The sequence below is a fragment of the Muntiacus reevesi genome, chromosome 7 (genome assembly GCF_963930625.1).
Source record: "Muntiacus reevesi chromosome 7, mMunRee1.1, whole genome shotgun sequence".
Classification (NCBI taxonomy): Eukaryota; Metazoa; Chordata; class Mammalia; order Artiodactyla; family Cervidae; genus Muntiacus; species Muntiacus reevesi.
In genome coordinates this window covers 4,438,641-4,460,634 of record NC_089255.1, presented here as the reverse complement: position 1 = coordinate 4,460,634, position 21,994 = coordinate 4,438,641, and the positions used below count along the sequence as shown (strand labels likewise).

General features: G+C 40.1%; 2 protein-coding genes across 2 annotated transcripts in view; both read left to right on the top strand.

The window, feature by feature from the left end:
• The window catches only part of CCDC112 (coiled-coil domain containing 112), a 30,070-nt gene extending 21,229 nt beyond the window's left edge, over positions 1-8,841 (top strand). Inside the window, exons 6-10 of the mRNA XM_065940578.1 lie at positions 24-414; positions 3,802-4,212; positions 5,605-5,700; positions 6,629-6,747; positions 6,983-8,841. Coding sequence (XP_065796650.1) covers positions 24-414; positions 3,802-4,212; positions 5,605-5,700; positions 6,629-6,747; positions 6,983-7,013 — 1,048 coding nt within the window. The 3' untranslated portion in view covers positions 7,014-8,841. The remainder of the gene's footprint in view (positions 1-23; positions 415-3,801; positions 4,213-5,604; positions 5,701-6,628; positions 6,748-6,982) is intronic.
• A 3,271-nt stretch (positions 8,842-12,112) lies between these two features.
• The window catches only part of PGGT1B (protein geranylgeranyltransferase type I subunit beta), a 51,890-nt gene continuing 42,008 nt past the window's right edge, over positions 12,113-21,994 (top strand). Inside the window, exon 1 of the mRNA XM_065940919.1 lies at positions 12,113-12,261. Coding sequence (XP_065796991.1) covers positions 12,122-12,261 — 140 coding nt within the window. The 5' untranslated portion in view covers positions 12,113-12,121. The remainder of the gene's footprint in view (positions 12,262-21,994) is intronic.

Sequence of the window (21,994 nt, the reverse complement as noted above, 5' to 3'; positions counted from 1 at the left end):
AACTTTTATTTTTAAAATTTTAGATATGAAGAGCTTATTAAGGAAGAGAAAACAACTAATAATGAGTTGAGTGCCATATCAAGAAAACTTGACACATGGGCTTTGGGTGATCCAGGAACAGAGAAGGCTTTCAGAGCAGCATCGGGCAAGGTTCCTGCGGACAGAGTCACACCAAGTGCTCTTCCAGAAGCCGTGGCAGAGTTTGAAACGTTCCTTCAGCAGACAGGAGGGCGCCAGGGGGGCTGGGACGATTATGACCACCAGAACTTTGTGAAGGCGAGAAACAAGCATAAAGGGAAGCCAGCATTCATGGGAGAAGTTCTAGAGCGCCTTCCCGGAAGAACGCAGGATGAAGTTCAGCAGCATGAGAAATGGTATCAAAAGTTTCTGGCCCTAGAAGAAAGGAAAAAAGAGGTAATAAGAATTGTAATGGCTATTATTTACTGTATATTTCTGTGTTCTAGGACTGTGCTGTGCGCTAACATATATTATTAATTTAGTTCAGCCCTGTGACATATGTTAACGGTTTCCCCTGTCTCATAGCAGGTGAAACTGAGGCATTGAGAAGTTAAGTCATTTTAGTGGAAGTTGACATACTCAACATCCAGCATAATCTACTCTAAGAAATAATACAGTGAGTCAGAAAACATCTGACAATGGTCAACATCCTGTGTCCACTGGAAATGGGAAATTCAGATTTAACCAGGCTTTTGATAAAAGTCATCTTACTAGTGAAGTCCACATTATTTTCAACAGAAAATAAAGAGGGCAGTAGGAAAAAAAATTCTTTGACTCAAAAGTTTCTGTTTTGAAACTTTAGTTGCACTACTTATTTTAAAAGACTCAAAAGTTTTGGCAACCCCAGAGTAAAGAGTAACTCTTAATTGTAGCAAATACCTAAAAGGTCCCGTTTTCACAAAAATATTATTCTGACTCTGGTTGAGATTAGGATTTCTCAACACTGGCATTGTTGACTGTTTGGACTGGGTAATTCTTTACTGTGAGGGCTGTCTTGGGCGCTGTAGGATGGTTAGCAGTGCCCTTGACGTCCACCCAGTAGATGCTAGTACCACCACCTTAAATATCATGATCAAAAATATCTCCAGACATTACCAGATGTCCTCTGGACAGTAAAAATTGCCCCTGGCCAAGAACCATAGGCTTAGATAGTCCTAAGTTTTTCTTTCTTTTTTTTTTTTTTGTAGACTTGAGCGCAATAAATTTTAATTCAGTTGGTTTGACAAGAAAGGTGTGACAGTTTGGCAGGCAACATACCCAAAAAGGAGCATTAGAGAAATACTTGATTCTGCACATAAAGTATTAGAGGAAATAGCTGGTGGCTTCTTGTTACTATTGTTTCTTTCCAAAATAAGGTCAATGTTCATAAAGTTGACACTTAAAACTTTAAGAAAAATTTTGAAACATAAGTCATTTTTAAAATCTCAAAATAACAATCTAGTAAGATTTATTTGGACTTCCCTTGTGGCTCAGATGGTAAAGCGCGTCTGCCTACAATGCAGGAGACCCGGGTTCAATCCCTGGGTCAGGAAGATCTCCTGGAGAAGGAAATGGCAACCTACTCCAGTATTCTTGCCTGGAAAATCCCATGGACGGAAGAACCTGGTAGGCTGCAGTCCATGGGGTTGCAAAGAGTCGGACACGACTGAATGACTTCACACACAAGAATTATTTAGGATTTTTTCCCAGGGGCCAGCAAAGTCAGCATCACCTGGGAACTTGTTAGAATTTAGCAGGGTCCAACCCCAGACCTAGTCTGAACTCTGAGTTTAAATAAAGCCTCTAGGTTATTCTGTTAACAAGCTCAAGTTTCAGAGCCACCTGTCTAGGGTGGAGGAACAGGCAGTGTCTCTTAACTGTGCTTCTTGCAATAAAAGTAAACCACCTAGATTCTGGCTTTCTCTTCTTGTTTCCAGCCACTGTTTCCTGATCCCTGATGACTGATTGGATGTAGGGGTGATATAGGAAAGTGTGAAAGAGGAGATGTCATTTACTGAAGCAGGACATGTTCGAGGAGCAGTGGGAAGTTTGGGGGTATAACACCAGGAATGCAGTTTCGTATTTGGGGGGTTTTTTTGGCCACACCCCGCAGCATGCAGAATATTAAGTTCCCTGAGCAGGGACCTAACCCGTGCCCCTGTGGTGAAAGCATGGAGTCTTAGCCACTGGACGGCCAGGCAAGTCCAGGAATGCATTTTAAATCTGTTGAGTTGAGAAGGTTGAATAGAAAACTTGCCATTCTTACCCCCCCTCCTTCCTTTAATATATCCTATGTTTTGTCTAAATGAACATACTTTTTTTCAGACATTCCATGAACTTTCTGGTCCATGTCCTCTTGCTTATCTTGTTCTCACTTTCTGGAACCGCCTTCTTTCTTCCACTCTCCACTGCTAACTTACCTACATCTGCCCAGATCATATGCTGCTTCCTTTTGCCTACTCACCCCTCAGAATTTCAGTAGCACTTATTTAATATGTCTTGTGTGATATGCGATGGCACGTTCTAAAATATATTCTAGTATTTATGCACGTGTCTTATCTCACCTAGAGCAGTGCTGGTCAAACTCGGTCCATGGACTAGATGTTAGTTTGCAAACTATTTCTGGTCTTCAATGAGTTACCGTGATTATACCAGAATCAACTACCCAGTAAGCATGCTATTTAGTTCACGTGACTGTTTTTTCATAGAAAACTTCCTCGTTGAAAGAAGTACGTTGATTTACATTCTGGCATGAATTCCTGATATTGTTGTGGACTGGTACTTGGAGTAGCACTGGAATAGATGGCGTTGGTATTGTTTTAATCACCTGTGGTTCCTATTCACATTGTGTTGCATATAGTACACATCGCATAAGGATGTATTTCATGAAAATGAATGATATACCATGAGGAACTTCAGGGGAAAATAATTCAGTTTCCTTTATGGCATAGAAAAGGCTGCTAGAATTTTAAATAATTTTTACATACCCACATGTAAAGATATGAAGCTATTTTGCCTTTTTTTTTTTTTTTTTATACTTTTGAAGCACTACGTGCCGGGCACTGACTCATTTAAACTTCACAACAACCCTGTTTGAGAAATGCTACCTACCACTTACAGATGGGCAGAACGAGAACAGAGACATATAATGACTCATCCAAGGTCACATCTAGTAAATGCAAAGCCAGGATTTGGTCCCAGATACCTGGCTCTAGAGCTCATATCCTCACCTACCTTGCTTTTAACTCCTTTTCTGAGTTTGACCAGAGATGGGTCACTCAGAAAGGATTCTAAGCCTAGAAAGAGAATTTGGAAGCAGAAGTGAAATGATCAGAGGAAAGGACTGTTTCCCCCTGAATATAAAGGAAGAGGTAAAGGGGAAGAGGAGACTTCATGAGGTGCAGTCCTTGTGTACCTGGCGATTCAAAGAGGAAGAGAAAGGCCAATGGAATAGCCATTATTTAGTGTTTTAAAAGATATGTTAATTTTTTTACAAAGATAAGTAGAAAAAAATTGCATTGGTTTAAAAAACCACTTTTCAAACCTAAGCAACAAGCATACTGCAGTCACTATGTAGAAAGAGATATGGATTTGAGGTTGTATTTTAAAATGCTTTTGGCGGGAATTCCCTGGCAGTCCAGTGGTGAGGACTTGGTGCTTTCACTGTCAAGGCCCAGGTTCAGTCACTGGTTGGGGAACTAAGATCCCACATGCTTCACAGTGCAGCCAAATAAAAATAAAACATAAAACGCTTTTGGTTACTAAAATATTTTTTCTTGTTTTCATTGTTTTTTTACCACGTAGTCTATTCAGCATTGGAAAACCAAAAAGCAGCAAAAAATGGAGGAAATTTTCAAATTAAAGGAAAAAGACAGCGTAAAAGTACTTTCTCATAATAAACAGGAAGATAATCAAAAACAAAAAGAAGAACAAAGAAGGAAGCAAAAATTGGCCATTGAAGCTTGGAAAAAACAGAGAAGTATAGAAATGGCAATGAAAAGCGCTTCCCAGTTAAAAGAGGAGGAAGAGAAAGAGAAGCAGCAGCAGAGAGCGCGTCAGCGCCAGTGTAAACTAAAGCTGCTGCTGGAAACCTACACCCAACAGAAGAAAGAGCAGGCAGAGTTCTTGAGACTTGAAAAGGAGATACGGGAAAAGACAGAAAAGGCAGAAAGAAGGAAAACTGCTGCTGATGAAATTTCCAGGTTTCAAGAAAGAGTGAGTAAATACATTTCCTGAATAAGTTTTCAGCGAAACACATGGAGGTATTACTTCCAGGCTCAATTCAGCAAAAATTAATTGAATGCTTCTTATGTATCTGTCCTGGACCTCGTATTAGTGCACCGAAATAAGGAGGCTGTGCTCCCTGCTTTCTAGCAGGTTAGAGTCTGGCGGGAATGGCTGGTGTGCAAACAGGGGACTTGAGCGTGCTATGGTAAACAGCGTGCTGCTGGAGGTGCAGACAGACAAGTGTGGGAGGTGCATTGCAAGGAGGGAAGCGTACCACAGCTGTGAGACGGAAGGTGGTACTTGAGTCTTGGAAGGGAAGAAAAGGGAAGGGAAGGGGAGATCTTTCCTAGCAGAGGGAGCAGCATGAATGGGCAGCTTGGAGGAGCGTAACGGAGTAGCTTTTGGGGGAACTGTAAACACTGCAGTATTCTAGGGGAGACAGAAACCATCAGGAGCAAGACGGAAAGGCAGCCGCAGTCCAGGCCCTGAAGGTCTTGCCTGCTCCGCCAGACTGGCTGCGTTACTTGGTCGCTGTCCATCTTCCTACCATAGTGTAAGCTCCATGAAGGCAGGGGTTTTGTCCTTTTTGTTCATGCCTTACCCTAGGGTCTAGGACATTATACTCAGTATATACTTAAAGGAATCAAGTTATTGCTGAGAGATAGGGTTATAGTGCTTTTAAACAAATGTGTACAAGAAAAATCCTAATCAAAGAAAGAAGTTGCAATCTCATCAGATAGGGTGGAATTCAGTCCAAGTATATTTAAAAAGACAAGGAAGAGTACTTTAAAATGAAAAAGAGTACAAATGAGAGATAACTTACGAATTGCATCAAAATATACATGCAAATATGGGCAACACTCATAAAGCAAAAAATAAGGGAAGTACAAAGAAAAATAATAAAAAAATAATAGGCAAAAACACATTACTAATGGTATTTCTTTTATATAAAAATAAAAGTCTCCCTACACAACCAAAGATCATTCCCCCAAAAGGCAAGCAAGTCACATAATAAAAGACTTAGAAAAAAAGAAAACCCTGTATTATACAGAAAGTATAATGCAAGAGATCTAAAACTAGACATCTCTGTATTGATAACTGAAAATTTTACCCATCAAAAGAAAGGAAGTTTTAGATTGACCCATAAAATAAAACAAGAAACAGTTGAAAGAAAGTGATTCAGAAAGGATGTGCATGTGTTACATTGATATTCAGAGAAAATAAAGCTCTTAGGTTTTCTTTTTTTGGAAAAAGTTGATATTACAGGTATATTGCTATTTAAGGTAATTTAATTTTACATGCAAGCAACTAAACTTTGAAACAAATTCTAGCTAATTTTACTTCTTAATGTTATCTTTTTTGTTGGTATATGTCTTTTAGGATTTACATAAACTTGAATTGAAAATTCTGAATAGACAATTAAAGGAAGATGAGAAGGCAGAAAAACAAAGAAAACTGGCAAAATTAAAAGAAAAGGTACTCTACAGTGAGATTAATTTACTTTCATTGTTATTATCATAATTCTTTGATTTGTAAGGATACAAATGTAAAATCCAATTCTCCTTTATCTCCAACTCCTTTATTTCATACTTACTTATTTACCAATTACAAAGCAACTGCTTTAATTCTACCATTTCACATTATAAGCACCTCGTTTCCTTTACCCTAAATTCCTTCTCTCTTCCTGCTCTTTGTCCTTTTCTTCATTCTTCTTATGTGAAAAAAAGTGAAAGTGTTAATTGCTCATTCATGTGTAACTCTTTGCTACCCCATGGGCTGTGGCCCTCAAACTCCTCAACTCCCTCAAGGCTCCTCTGTTCATGGAATTCTCCAGGCAAGAACACTGGAGTGGGTAGCCTTTCCCTTCTCCAGGGGATCTTCCCAACCCAGAGATCGAACCCAGGTCTTCTGCATTGCAGGCGGATTCTTTACCAACTGAGACACCAGAGAAGTCCCCATTCTTGCTCTATGAGCCTGTATTTTAGATCTATAGCAGCTATGAGCATTGTTTAATTTCATTGGTGATAGATACTATTGACTGTCACAGATGAAACAAAGGACTACTTACTGGTGGTTATATTTACCTTAAATTTATTGTCTGTCCTACTTTGCTGTGTTATATTTCCCTCATGAGAGAAGTAGAAAAAATACAACAGTGGAAGTAGAATAAAGTAACTAGAAAAAATAAATCAACATTTTATTAGTAGATTGATGTAATCCAAATTTTATTTTAGCTGTATGAGCGCAATTAGAAGTTTACTGAAGAGGTTATTAACAAGCTTTATTTCTGCCTAGTGAATGTCAAATAGTTTTCTTAAACCTGCTTTCTGTTACTAAGGATTTACAAGTACAAACCCAACAGTTCATATAAATTAACTGGTACTCATTTTACTTCCGATTACAGGTTGAAAACAATGTTAGTAGAGATCCCTCTAGACTTTACAAACCTACCAAAGGTTGGGAAGAACGGACCAAAAAGATAGGACCAACAGGCTCTGGGCCACTTCTACATATCCCACATAGGTAAAGGAGGAGTTAGAATGGGTGTTCACTATATAATAATCTAATAAACTGTACATGAAATGTATATATTTTACATAATTTATATAATATTTTATAATAAATAAAAAGTTTATTATAAGCTTTTAAAAGAGTGTATAGATTAAAAAAATCTATATACTTTTTAAAAGTTAACATTTAATCAAGACTTTAAAAAAATACCCTATATATTTATATACTCTTTTCTTCTTCTCCTTAGGGCTATTCCAACCTGGAGACAAGGAGTTTAGAAAATATGGGATCATGAAATTCTCCTTCAGTTGATGAGAATGTTAGCATATGGAGTTATAGGAGGAGAGAATGACCATGTCCTTAAAATTCTATTAGCCTCTTCAGATTGATTATTGTGTTGCATGTGAATTGGCAGGTATTAAGTTCTACAACGCATTGTCATTAGTATTTCCTGTTTATCCTAAGAGGGTAATTAATATATGTTGGCCTATTGATGTAAAAGTTCTTTGAATAAGTTTATGTTAGAAACAGTATTTTATTTAAATACTTAAAACATTTGAAAGATTTTTTTTTTTTGTCATAGCATGGCAAAATAAATTGAGACAATCATAGAGTGACATTTTTAAACCAAGATTTTGTACCATTTATAACTTGGAACTAAATTAACTTGAGTAACAGAAATTTAAAGTTTCTTCTTTTGAGTTATGAAATAAGTTAGAACTTTTTCTAAGTTTAACAAATTGGTAATTTGTCAGTTACTACATTTTGTGTAACAAATACTTTGTATTTGTTTGAAAGCATGCTTTGTTTTATAAGGAAAATATTTATTTTAAAAATACACCTCTCACCTCATATATATTCTGTTATTTGCATTACTGGCACACAGTCTTACTGGTCTCCTTTAGCTGTTCCCGTCTCCGTTCAGCCTTCCTGGGGCCCACACGTTTATAAACTCTCTGTCCTTCACATCTTCTCGACTGATGCACTTTTCTTTGGTGCTTTGTTTGCCTCAAGATATGAAAGTTTTGTTTTGTAACAGCATCGAAAGTAAGCTGACTTTAAAGGACTATGATATTTCTTAGTGATATTTAAAATGTTTTAAAATTGCTAGACTAATATATTTGGTCAAAAGAGTCAGTTTTAAAACTTCCAAACTTTTATAAATGAAAACACAATTTAACTTCATTCAACTCAACTTAATGGAAAAAAATTTTTTAAATCTTAGTTCCTAACTTTAAGTAGTTCCCAGCTTAACACGAAAGGCATCATATACATGATAAATATAAGAAACTTCATTTCTTATAACTTTTATCTCAGAGTATTTTAATTATAATTTGATCATTTAGGTCAAATGATTTAGATACAAATTTACTAGGAGTAGCGTTTGAAACCTTTTCTTATTTCACAGTTAATATTCAAAGTAGATGGCTTCCAGATTTTGGAAACTGAATTCTATTTATACAATTCTTGGTGCAAAAAGAGAGAATTAATATAAAACACTGTTACTCAGGAATGCCCATTTCATTTGTTGCACTTGTTCTCCTTAACTTTTTAAAATGATTTGAGGTGGTTTAGAAATAAAATATAAAGAATAGGACAAGAGAATTTAAAAACAGAATTGAATAACAAGACAGAGCAAAGTAAAGGTTTCTTATTCATTGCTTTCTAACATGTTGCTTTTTTGTTGTACACAAATACAGCTTTCTGTTTCCTGTATTTAAGGTAAGCCTATTGTATTGGGTGAGGTGATTCTTACAGTTTTTGTTTAATTTTTGTTTTTTTTAAATAAAAAAAAGTATAGTATTTTGAAGAAACTTGTCCTTCTAGTTGTATCTGAAATCAGTAAGGAATTTATCATATGGATCCTTTGTATAAAGGATGTAAACATAATAATGTCTTCAGTTACAGGCTCATGGAAGAGATGTCAAATAAACATTTCTTATGCTGGATTAAGAAATTGAGAAAAAAAACACTAAAGGAAAAATGTTATAAAGCACCCACAATTCTACTACTATAAAGGTAACTTCTTCTGAAAATATACCTACATAATTTAAATAGCTAGTCTTAGAGTACATTTTAGATACTATACTATTATCACTTAGCATTACGTCACATACATTTTTCTGTGTTTCTATATAATTCAAACATTATCATTTAATAGCTAAATAATATTCAGTTTTATAGATACTCTGTCATTCCTATACCTTGAAGACTTGTGCTCTACATTTTTTAGCTAATAATGTGCAGTGACATTCTATGTGAAGGGTTAGATTTTGTCATATGTATGTCAAAATTCTTGTATGGTTAGAAGCACCCATGAAAACGTGGGTGATTACTTACCTAGGAAGTATAATCTGTCTCAGTGAGTCCATCATAGAAATATTTTCTCCATTTGGATCATATTAGTGGTTCTTGAACTGAGAATCAGATGAAATATTTGGCTTCCCTCTAAGAGCCAGGTTGAATAGATTGTTTTTCTATCTGAGCTTTGTCTTTCTGTCTGAACTTTGAATAGCTTCAGCCATTTGGTGGTGTATATGTGCATATTAAAAAGCAGACACATTACTTTGCCAACAAAGGTCCGTCTAGACAAGGCTATGGTTTTTCCAGTAGTCATGTATGGATGTGAGAGTTGGACTATAAAAAAAACTGAGTGCCGAAGAATTGATGCTTTTGAACTGTGGTGTTGGAGACGACTCTTGAAAGTCCCTTGGACTGCAAGGAAATCCAACCAGTCCATCCTAAAGGAGATCGGTCCTGGGTGTTCATTGGAAGGACTGATGTTGAAGCTGAAACTCCAATACTTTGGCCACCTCATGCGAAGAGCTGACTCCTTTGAAAAGACCCTGATGCTTGGAAAGATTGAGGGCAGGAGGAGAAGGGGACGACAGAGAATGAGATGGTTGGATGGCATCACCGACTTGATGGACATGGGTTTGGGTGAACTCCGGGAGTTGGTGATGGACAGGGAGGCCTGGCATGCTGCAGTTCATGGGGTCACAAAGAGTCGGACATGACTGAGCAACTGAACTGAACTGAACTGATGTGCAAGTGAGAAAAATCTTCATTGTAATAATGGAATGAAAGCTCCTCTAGACTGAGCATACCTATGGACAATGACTGTTGGCCTCCATATTTGTACAGAAGCACCAAAGACAGCCCTCTGCCCATACCTGGCAGTTTGTTAATGCAGTATTTGTTAAAGACATGTAGGAATACCTTGAATAATTAGTAACTAGTACCTAACATTATGCAGGGTGCTTTGGATTGGTGAAAACTCCAGCCCACATGGTATGCTTTTTAAGAAATACATTTTCTAAGAAGGCTAACAAAATTATGCCCAAACTTCTATTAGCTGACTGTAAAAACCAAGTTCAGACCAGATCCTTGTGTGGACATCTTCCCCTAAGACTACCTCATAAACTTTTAAAGGGAAGAATGTATGGCTGAAGCAACAGAAATCCCTCTTTTTGAAAAAAATTAAAAAGAAGCTTATGCTATTTCATTTTCTAGCATATGCATACTTGGAGAACACCTTGTGTTTATTTGCTGTTGTTGCAAATTGATGCATTATTGATGCTGGATGACACACTGACTTAAAGAGTAAAATCTCTGGTCTCCTAAAGAAAATGATACCTACCCTCGTATGCAAATCAACAGTGGTGTGTGTGTGTGACACAAACCCTTGTATGCGAATCAGCTGTGGGGTGTGGGTGTGTGTGCGCACGCGCATGCACATGCAGTTACTGGTATTCTAGAGGACTAGAAACATCTCTTTTGTAGCATCGATAATGATTTAATCAGCATTTCAGTTCAGTCGCTCAGTCGTGTCCGATTCTTTGCAACCCCATGAATGGCAGCACGCCAGGCCTCCCTGTCCATCACCAACTCCTGGAGTCCACCCAAACCCATGTCCAGCGAGTCGATGATGCCATCCAACCATCTCATCCTCTGTCATCCCCTTCTCCTCCTGCCCTCAATCTTTTCCAACATCAGGGTCTTTTCCAATGAGTCAGCTCTTCGAATCAAGTGGCCTAAGTATTGGAGTTTCAGCTTCAACATCAGTCCCTCCAGTGAGCACCCAGGACTGATTGATCTCTTTTAGGATGGACTGGTTGGATCTCCTTGCAGTCCAAGGGACTCTCAAGAGTCTTCTCCAACACCACAGTTCAAAAGCATCAATTATTTGGTGCTCAGCTTTCTTTATAGTCCAACTCTCACATCCATACATGACTACTGGAAAAACCATAGCCTTGTCTAGATGGACCTTTGTTGGTGATGGAATGTCTCTGCTTTTTAATATGCTGTCTAGGTTGGTCATAACTTTCCTTCCAAGGAGTAAGCGTCTTTTAATTTCATTAAAAATTAATTTCATAAAGTCACCATCTGCAGTGATTTTGGAGCCCAGAAAAATAAAGTCAGCCACTGTTTCCACTGTTTTCCCATCTATCCGCCATGAAGTGATGGGACCAGATGCCATGATCTTAGTTTTCTGAATGTTGAGCTTTAAGCCAACTTTTTTACTCTCCTCTTTCACCTTCATCAAGAGGCTCTTTAGTTCTTCCTCACTTTCTGCCATAAGGGTGGTGTCACCTGCATATCTGAGATTATTGATCTTTCTCCCCGCAATCTTGATTCCAGCTTGTGCTTCTTCCAGCCCAGCATTTCTCGTGATGTACTCTGCATATAAGTTAAATAAACAGGGTGACAATATACAGCCTTGACAAACTCCTTTTCTTATTTGGAACCAGTGTGTTGTTCCATGTCCAGTTCTAACTGTTGCTTCCTGACCTGCATACAGGTTTCTCAAGAGGCAATTCAGGTAGTCTGGTATTCCCATCTCTTTCAGAATTTTCCACAGTTTATTGTGATCCACACAGTCAAAGACTTTGTCATAGTAGTTATCTCCGTATTAGTTTTGTAGATTTTATCCATTCAGCTTAAAACTGTGGGCCTCCAAAAATGAATCTGTTGGCAACTTTATACTGACCCTTTTCGTATATACCATCTTAATGTTGTTTAGGGCCCTAATTGTTTCAAAACGACCTTGAAGCTATTGATCTTGCACTTCTTCCCAAGTATCGAACGAAGATAAAAGTTCTGGAAGGATTTGTGGGCTGAATTTTACAGGGTTTGAGAGGTGTTTACAAAGCTTTGGGCTTAGAGTACAAAAGGGCAAGATCGTGCGCCACCAACGGGGAAATCTGAGGGAGAAATTGCCGCGTAAGGCCATCGGTTGACAGCGTGCTGTTTCAAACGCCAACTGGGGCGGGGGCGGACACACGCCCCCTCCCCACGCTCGCCACCCGGGTATCGCCTCTGGGGTTTCCTTCGAGTCGCGCGCCAACTGCTTCCGGGTCGCTGCGGACGTCGTTTCCGTAGCAGTATGGCGGCCACGGAGGATGAGCGGCCGGCGGGGAGCGGAGAGGGAGAGCGGTTGGATTTCCTGCGAGACCGGCACGTGCGGTTCTTCCAGCGCTGCCTCCAGGTTTTGCCTGAGCGCTACTCTTCGCTCGAGACCAGCAGGTAATTGGTAGCTCACAGTCAGCGGGGCCGACACGGGGCCCGGTCCCCCGAAAGGCGCTGTGGAGCTTGACGGCTTAGTGGGCGCCCGCAGGGAGCTGCGCCGCCGCCCACTGGGTACTGCCTTTCTTCCCGGGCCGTGGTGCGGTCTCCATTGCTCCCGCGAGCTGCGGCCAGAGGGCTGGGACGAGCTGGAAGTCGCGGGCTTTTGGAATCTTCAGGTTCCGCCCTTTTTCACTTCCCAACCATTTTTTCGTATCAACTCTGAGCTGCTTCCGCGAGCCTGTGAGTCACTTGGCCTCACTTCTGAGTATAAAAAGAGCATTTGTCATCGTATTTTAACTGATAATCTCTCCAGTGTTTGCCTTGCCTCCGTAAGGTCATTTAACTTTTCATTGAATGCCTGTATGGCATTTAGTGTATAGAAGCGGCAGAGAGCCTCTAAGGTTTCTGTAGATAAGAACTTTCCAGGAATTATAAATCTAATGATAGGATTGGCGTAAAAGGTGCAGTGCTGGTTGGAGCAGCCTGTTAAAGTTTTATTTGCAGTAGCATTGTGAGTTGAGGTCTGTGATCTGGCAGAGGCTAAGAAACTGAATTAGCCATTCAGAGTAGAAGTCTGGGGATGAAAAGAACGAGAGGAGGAGGGGATCTTTGCTCTGCATTGCTGTATTTCAAAGTGAGATTCCAGAGATGCCTTGGGCTGGCTTGGAAGAGAAAGCAGATTCGTTTTGCCCTGATCTCTTTCCGTACTTTCTTAACTGAGCCTGCTTTTAAACGGTTTGACCGTTTGATGACTGGGTCAGTTTTGGAAGTTTTTATAGATTATTTCTGCATACACGGTCAAGAAATAATATATAGGTGCTGGAGGACAGCTGAACAAGACATGCAAGCAGTTTCAATAGGGCTCTCAGTAGGTTCTTAAACCAGATTTCCTTAGACTTTCCCTAGTCACCCTTTCCTAAAGAGACTACTTCCAGTCACCACCTGAAATTATATATTAATTGATTGATTTAAAATCTTTCACACAGGATTGTAGACTTCAAGAAGGCAGTTTTTGTCTTTCTTATTTACTTCTATAACACCTGGGCTGCTTCATCCAATTCGGTAGCCACATTTGGATATTTAAATTTGAATTCAAGTTAAATAAAATTTAAAACTCACTTCCTCTGTTTGCAGTAGCTACCACACTTCAAGTGCTCAGTCACCACATTGGCCTGTGGCTTTTGTTTGTGTTTCATTATTTCGGTCATCTGAAAAAGTCCTACTGGACAGCATTGCACTAGATCCTTGACTAATCTGGCATAAAGGCAGGCAATAAGTACATAATTTGTTGAGTAATCATTCTGAGTTCAGCCCTGAAAGATGAGCAGATTTTTGCTAAAGAAAGAGTGAAACATCATTTATATTCTTTTCCATCCATGTGTATTGATTGACTAGTAGATCCGATGTCTTGACCTAAATTAAATTAGCATTTCCAAAACTCAATTGATTGTGATGGTATGGGATGTTTAGAAATATACTGGTAAATCACATTTATAGTTTATGGTGATTAATTTTATGTGAATTTAAGGCATTTGAGTAAAAAATATCATCTTGTTTTGACTGTTAAACAGTTGAACTTTGCTTGTAGCTATCACAGGTCTGTGGTTGCTTTTTCAAAATGCCACTATGTTTGATCTCTTTAAAATTCAGCAAGGACAAAACCATATAGACTATGTTGGCAGTAAACTCTAATCTTGCTCATAGCATAAGTAAAGCAGCAAAAAGTCTCTGATGAAACAATTAACAATTGATTTAATAACCATATAGTCTTAGAATTTACACCAGGCATTGTATATCAGATAATAGATATGTAATATCACTGCACTAGTAAAGAAGTATTAATTATATTCTTTTTATGCTTCATGTTTGTTATGTAATCATTTTGGATTTTTTTAAATGGCTCAGCTAATAACCACATTTAAGATACTCTGCGCATACTGGATTTTGTAGTGATTTTTTAGAAGTTTTTCAGTATTTCTTGATTCAGACTTTTTACTTTCCTTAATTCAGCATTAAATCCTTTTGTAGTGTATGTGATTCATAATTGACTTTAAGGTGCTTCTGAAAGAAGCTTCAACTTTTTAAGCAAAGGTGACCAGTCACAAAATTTTTACTTAAGATTAAACAGCGTGTTAACTAAGTCGTAACTGTTAGCTGGTATCGTAGTTAAATTCCACAAGCATTTATTGAGGGGCTGCCATGTGTCTGGGTATGAGGGTATGGTGTAAAGCAGCAGTACCCAACCTATTTGGCACCAGGGACCAGATTCATGGAAGATGATTTTCCTTGAACAGAGGGCAGGGCGGCGGGGGGGGGGGGGGGGGGGGGTTGCGTTTCAGAGCAGGATTCAAGCACATTACATTTATTGTGCAACTTATTCCTATTATGACATCAGCTTCAACTCACATCATCAGGCATTAGATCCTAGAGGTTGGGGACCCCCGGAAAGTAGTGATTCAGGTGTTCCTGTGTCCGTTTCTTTTTACTGATAGATATGAAGCAGCTGACTCTTAGGGAGGCTACTATTGAACTAGACATTTAGACTCTTATTTTCTGACACATCATTTCAGCAAAATCATTTCTCTCTCTCTTTTAGCCTGACCAGTAGAATAATTTTATTTTTATTTTATTTTTCTAATAGTGGCTTTATGAAAATTAAAAAGTTCACTCAAGGTTTTCTTCTGTCTTCTGAAAAGTGGTGGTTACCAGTTAACTCAGGTGAATATAGACCTTGGATTGTGAGCTTTATCAGTGAGCAGGTTTCTTTTCGTGAATAGTTTAGAGAGCTTTTTGGTTATATGATATTGTTGCCATTAGTGTTTGGGCAGTGGGCATTAGAATAGGCCTTTTTAAATTGAGAAGCAAAATACTGACCATTTTCTGTTATGTTATTTTTACTGCGCCAGCTCTTCTAGAAGGGTTTAGACAGTTTGTTTTGTTTCCAAGACATTTACAAAGTCTTTCTATTCTGGTGTCCTCCATATCCCCTGTGTGGTATAAGCTCTTAGCCAACCCCCAGCTGGTGACTTCTCTGTCCTTTGGTTCCTGCCTTAAGTGTCTGACGGGGCGCTTATAAAAACACGTGCACCTGAGCCCCTCCCCAGACCTGCTGTGTCGCGCTTTCTGCTGGGCTTGGGGGTCTAGCAGCACAGTCAGCATCCCAGGTGGCTGTCAGGCCCACTAAAATCTGAGCCAGTTTACCTAATAGGAGAAACAAAAGTACAGAGGATTGCAGCAGTGCTCCCCAACTGTAACGGGCGTGTGACTCACCTGGGGTCTTGTTAAAAGGCAGGTTCTCAGGGTGTAGGTCTCGGCGGGGTCTGAGATGCTGCGGTTGCGACAGGCGCCCACGTGAGGCTGAGGCTGCCAACCCCCCTTGCTGACCCCTGCTGCCCCACTCTGAGTTTGCTTGCACAAAGGTTGTGATCGTCACAGGGCATTCTGGAAGCACCTCTGTAATTCAACCCAAAGAGGGACTCAGAGAAAAGTCTAGTCTGAGGTTTCTTGGAAAAAGGTAACCCTGGAGCTAAATATTAAATGATGTGTTCAGTTTTCATGTAGGTGGGTGGATAATAGGCAAAAGGACAATAAAGACAATAAAGATAGATAGGCGAGTGTTGAGCAGAGCATCGTCAGTCAGTTCTCTTAATCGTGGTTCAGAATGTAAGGCCGGTGTGATTGGAATTTAGTATGAAGGGGTAGGCGTGGACTTTGCCATGTCAAGAAACTGGGAACTAAATATCACGTGGGTGATGGGAAGTTGCCAAGCAGTGGGTCTTCCTGGTTAGATAAGCATTTCAGAGTGATCACTAGACTTTAGATAGGTTATTATCTTAAATGGGACAAGACCAGAACCAGAGTCATCAGTAGTGACTGAAGCTGTTGCAGTCACCCAGGAGCCAGTTCCTGGGATAGCAGAAATAGGAATAGAAAGGAGAGGATGAATAAGGAAGGAGGAATCCCAGAATTCTAGGGTTGAAACTGCCAACTAGAGAACAAGAGGCAGAAGGAGCAGGTTTAGAAAGGAATAAGATGATATCTGTAGTAGCACTTACACTGTATAGTTGCTTAGTAATTTTCCCCGCAACTTTAACCTGCTTAAGTTTAGGATGTTTGTCTTATTTATTTTTGTCATACCATCAGTCTGTAGTGGTAAAGAATCTGCCTGCAATGCGGGAGACCTGGGTTCGATCGCTGGGTTGGGAAGATCCCCCTGGAGAAGGGGTAGGCTACCCATTCCAGTATTCTGGCCTGGAGAATTCCATGGACTGTATATATAGTCCATGGAGTTGCAAAGAGTCAGACACGAATTTCACTTCTAGTCTGTAGTGGATATTCAGTAAACATTTCTTATTAAAAATTAGTGCAGGAGAAATTTTATTTTGCATGTTAAATAATTCCAAAAATGTATGACTGTTCTTGAAAATATTTATAGACTGAGTCAGCTGTTTCAAGATATTATGAATGAAGAATAGGCTTAAAATTCTGGAAATCACACATCTTTTCACCATTCATTCCAAATTATTTATTGGTGCTTCTATGTACTGTGTATTTTAACTTCATGATTCCTTCTAATGTATACTATAAGACTCCATTTCCACTGTTAATTTTATCCAGCAGCTGTGCTTCTATTTCTTAATGTAACTATTTGTTTATAATTTTAGAATTCTTTTGCAATATGATTTTGGCCATGTTGTCGTCACTAATGTGTCTGACTCTTTTGTGATCCCATGGACTCCGGCCTGCTAGGCTCCTCTGTCCATGGGGTTTCCCGAGCACGAACACTGGAATGGGTTGCCATTTCTTTCTCCCAGGGATCTTTCCAACCCAGGGATCAAACCCAAGTCTCCTGCATTGGCAGGCAGGTTCTTTACCACTGAACCACCAGGAAAGCCCTGGTTTGGCCATAGCCCCACCTTAGATCTAGGCAGGAATGCAGTCTATTAAAGATGCTGGTAGATGTCAGTAAAGAAATTTGTGCTAAAAATTAGCAGAGCAAGTGACCCAAAATTTGAGAATCTAGTCAACTCCCATGAAAAGAAAGTGAAAGTCGCTCAATGTGTCCAACTCTTTGTGAACCTGTGGACTGTATACTCCATGAAATTCTCCAGGCCAGAATACTGGAGTGGGTAGCCTTTCCCTCCTCCAGGGGATCTTTCCCAACCCAGGGACTGAATCCAGATCTTCCACATTGCAGGTGGATTCTTTACTAGCCGAGCCACAAGGGAGACCCAAGAATACTGGAGTGGGTAGCCTATCCCTTCTCCAGCAGATCTTCCTGACCTAGGAATAGAACCGGGGTCTCCTGCCTTGCAGGCGGATTCTTTACCAACTGAGTTATTAGAGAAGCCCTGATCCCTAACTCCCATAAGTCAGTGTTCCTGGTATACCCCAAATGATCATTCACTTGCTCTGACCTGATGGTACAATACTCAGATAATAGCATAGGAATATCATATCACAACTGATCCTTGAGCAACTTGGGGCTCGGGGCCCAGGATATGCAGTGGAATATCAGAGGTCAGGCTCTCCTTACCAGAGGTTCCACAACTTCAGATTGTGTGTAGTATACTGTAGTACATACTTACGGGGAAAAAAACCAACATATAAGTGGACCCATGCAGTTCAAGCTTGTATTCAAGAGTCACATTACAGTGTGGCTAGATTTCCCCCCCCCCCCCCACTGCACAGAATGTTTTTCCTTTTTTCTTTTGGTTCTATTTAATTCTTATTTCTTTTGTGCTGTTTTCTAAGCCTGAAAACAGTTGTTCTTAAGTCTAAACAATGTGAGGCCTTTTGGAAGCACCATTTAGTTTATGTCTCTTGCATGCAAATTGATCTGCTGGTGAAGGAACTTGATCAGGGTGGGGGGTGGGGTGGAGATGTTACTTCTTCATCCATGTAAGATAAACTTTTTATATGTAATGTTGAGAGTAGGAGAAGGGGCAGGAAAACATGGCTTAGTTTAGTTTTTCAGGCTGCAGACTCAGAGTTCAAGTCTAGGGGAAAGAAGAAAGGAAGAAAACAGAGAGATGTACTCTGAAGAAGTAGTAAAGTGAAAATCCCTTCACTGGCCTCATCTCATGCGCAGTCACCCCTCTAGATGCCTGCACCAAGACAGGTGGCCTGACGGTCTCTACCCTAGGCACCATAAAACCTCACATTATTTCTCCCAGAGGCCCCCAGCCCAGAATTCCTTTTTTATTCCTTAGGAATTATTTACTTTTCTCGCTCTCAGAGGTTTAGGGCTTGAGAACTCTAGTGTGGTCCAAAAAGGAATGTTTTCTTATTATCTTATCTTAGAGAAAGGCTGGATGTTTGCTCCGAAAACTTCTTGGTTCTCTTCTGCCAGCCACTGCTGGATGCTAAATTTGATTAAAAAATTTTCACTATAGTATTGTCAAGCCTATAAACCTTAGTCTAAACTGCTGTGGGTTGAAAATGCTGGACTTTGAGAAGCTTTTAATAATTAAGTATACAAGATTTTAAAATAGTTTACCATCAGGTGACTGATTTCCATATCATAGTACAAGTATATTAAAAGATCATTGAGTTAGCACTTGCACACAGATAACTGTGATTTGAGAGCAGAGTCTAGACCTCAGCACTTTTGGCATTTTGGTCCAGATACTTCTTTGTTGGACAGTGCTGTCTCGTGCATCGGAGTAGCATACCTCGCTTTTGCCAGCTAGACAGCGAGGAGCACCCTTGTCTGATGAAAACCAGAATTGTCTTCAGAATGGCCACTTGGGAGCAGTATTGCCCCAGTGGAACATCACTGTGCTTCTGTAAGCCTTGCTGCCCGCTAGAATCACCTGGCAAGCTCACTACTTCCCATCCCCACTCACCCAAACCCCAGGTTCCAGACCCTGCCTTCCATCTAGAATTTCTGATTTCTTTGCTGTGTAGTGACGTCTTGGCCTCCAGGTTTTGCTGGTGGTGTATTGTTTCTCTTTAAGCCGATTCTAATTGCGCCATACTTGAGACATACCCTTTTGACTCAGAGCCCAGTCAGTAGTTTCTGTTGGTTATCTAGCATTGAAATCTGAAAGAAGTTACCTGAGTTCTTTCGATTTTATTATCTTGAGCTAGCAAACTAAAGAGGTGAACGGGATGACTTCAGCTTTTAATTTAAAAAGTAGCACCTACTTATTTTTACAGCCCCTTGTTTATGTTTTTCTGGAGCATAGTTTAGTAATGGGAAGATCATTGTTTTCTCAGCGTCTTCATGTTGTTTGTCACTTATCTCTCTTCATCTTGCTTAAAGACTCCCCAGCAGTGCGGGCTAGGCGGGATCAGTCCCTGGGTCTGGAAGATCCCCTGGAGGAAGGCCTGGAAGCCCACTCCAGTATTCTTGCCTGGAGAATCCCATGGACAGAGGAGCCTGGTGAGCTACAGTCCATGGGGTCACAAAGAGCTGGACACGACTGAAGTGCCTGAGCACATAGAAATGATTTATAAACTAAATTATTCACTTTATAGATTTCAGCAAAACTGAACCCAGTGATAGCTCTCCAGGAAGGTTAGATGTAATATTGCAGGTCCTTTATTTGTTAGTTAATTCTGTAAATTATTTGACTGCATACCATGCACAAGGCAGACCTCATCTCACGAAACATAATTTTCATCAAGAGAAGTAACTTTCAAATGTGGATACTGTTAGGTAGAAATTTTCCCCATGTCTAAAACATTTTGTTTTAGAGAAGAGTGGTTGGAGGTGGGGGGATGGTGGGGATTGCCAACCAATGAAAAGGCCTGTGGTGTTAAGACTGTGAATGTTAGTGCTGCCCCTTCAAATCAGGAAATACCAATAGTGATAGCTTCCATTTAATTAGTGCTTGCTTGTGAGCAGCTGAGCACAATACCTGTGTGAAGTATAATGATTTACAGGTCAGGAAGCTGACTTAGAAAAGAATTAGAAAGGATTAGGTAACTTAACCAGATTACAGATGGATAGAAATTAGCCAACCGAGGATTTGAAGCTAGTTCATTTGACTGCAGATCTGAGCTCTCAACTACTGCTTCCCACATAAAGGGGTTCCACTCCCCTTTGTTTATTCCTGATCTTACTCACATAAATCACCTCTCTAATTCAAGTGGATTTCAGTGACTTATTGGAATTAAACTGAGATAATGAGAAAATTTCTAGGTCAGTGCCTGCTGCTGCTGCTAAATCGCTTTAGTCGTGTCCGACTCTGTGCGACCCCATAGATGGCTGCCCACCAGGCTCCTCTGTCCCTGGGATTCTCCAGGCAAGAACACTGGAGTGCGTTGCCATTTCCTTCTCCAATGCATGCATGCATGCTAAGTCACTTCAGTTGTGTCCGACTCTGTACGACCCCATAGACGGCAGCCCACCAGGCTCCTCCGCCCACAGCATTGTCCAGGCAAGAATACTGAAGTGGGTTGCCATTTCCTTCTCCAGGTCAGTGCCTAATACATAATAATAATCTCTCAACGGCCTTCCCGTGTGGCTCAGCTGGTAAAGAATCCGCCTGTACTGCAGGAAACCTGGGTTCAAGTTTGGGTTGGGAAGATCCCCTGGAGAAGGGATAAACTACCCACTCCAGTATGCTGGCCTGGAGAATTCCATGGACTGTATAGTCCACGGGTTCGCAAAGAGTCAGACATGACTGAGTGATTTTCACTTTCCACTTTCTAATCTCTCGATAATGTAAGTCTCCCAGGATGTCTTCTTGAGTATACCAGTATCTCACTAGTTTTAATTTTTGCCTTTAAGCTTTAGTTGGAATTAAATTGCTCTCTGATTTCACCTCCTGTTATCTAATGTGTGCCACCCTTTTCAACCAGGGATTAGAGAGAGAATTATACCCTGTAAAAAAATGAGTGACTATTTTTCCATTTCTCCTAAAGTTGGTAATGCCATTCTAAATGCAGAGAAGAGAAGTTAATTATATATAGTGATTGCCTTAGTGCATTAAGGCTTAATTTTCTCTTGGAATCTCTATTTAAAAGGTTATAGAATGCATTGAGTGGCTCTGCGAGATGACTTTAGACCAGATAATTTGAAGTACTAGCTTGTCAGTATTAGTCATAGGAATTACTAGAATGTGGGAATGAGATAGCCATGTTCAGTCAGGCAGCACTGTAGACTGCATCTCAACAGGAGAGGAGCCATGCATGTAGCAAACTCGTCGTGTAAGAAGCTCCCGCCGAGGGGACGAGTTTTCACGTGAAGCACAGATTTTGCTTTCTGAGTTCGCGCACAATCATGGAGGGGAGGGTTTGCTTTGCAGTGTTCCGTTTCATCAAAGATTGTTCATTTCGAGGAAATGGGAGTTAAAATGCATTTGCATTTTTAGTGTTCCTTATTCCCCCTTTTTTCCCAAGGGGTCACATTATTTGTAAACAAATTTGTTAATGATAGATTTATTCTAACATCGTGAAAAACTGAGCACCAGGTATAAGCATAACTGCAGATGGTGACTGCAGCCATGAAGTTAAAAGACGCTTGCTCCTTGGAAGAAAAGCTATGACCAACCTAGACAGCATATTAAAAAGCAGAGACATTACTTTGCCAGCAAAGGTCCGTCTAGTCAAAGCTATAGTTTTTCCAGTAGTCATGTATGGATGTGAGAGTTGGACTGTAAAGAAAGCTGAGCACCGAAGAATTGATGCTTTTGAACTGTGGTGTTGGAGAAGACACTTTTGAGAGTCCCTTGGACTTCAA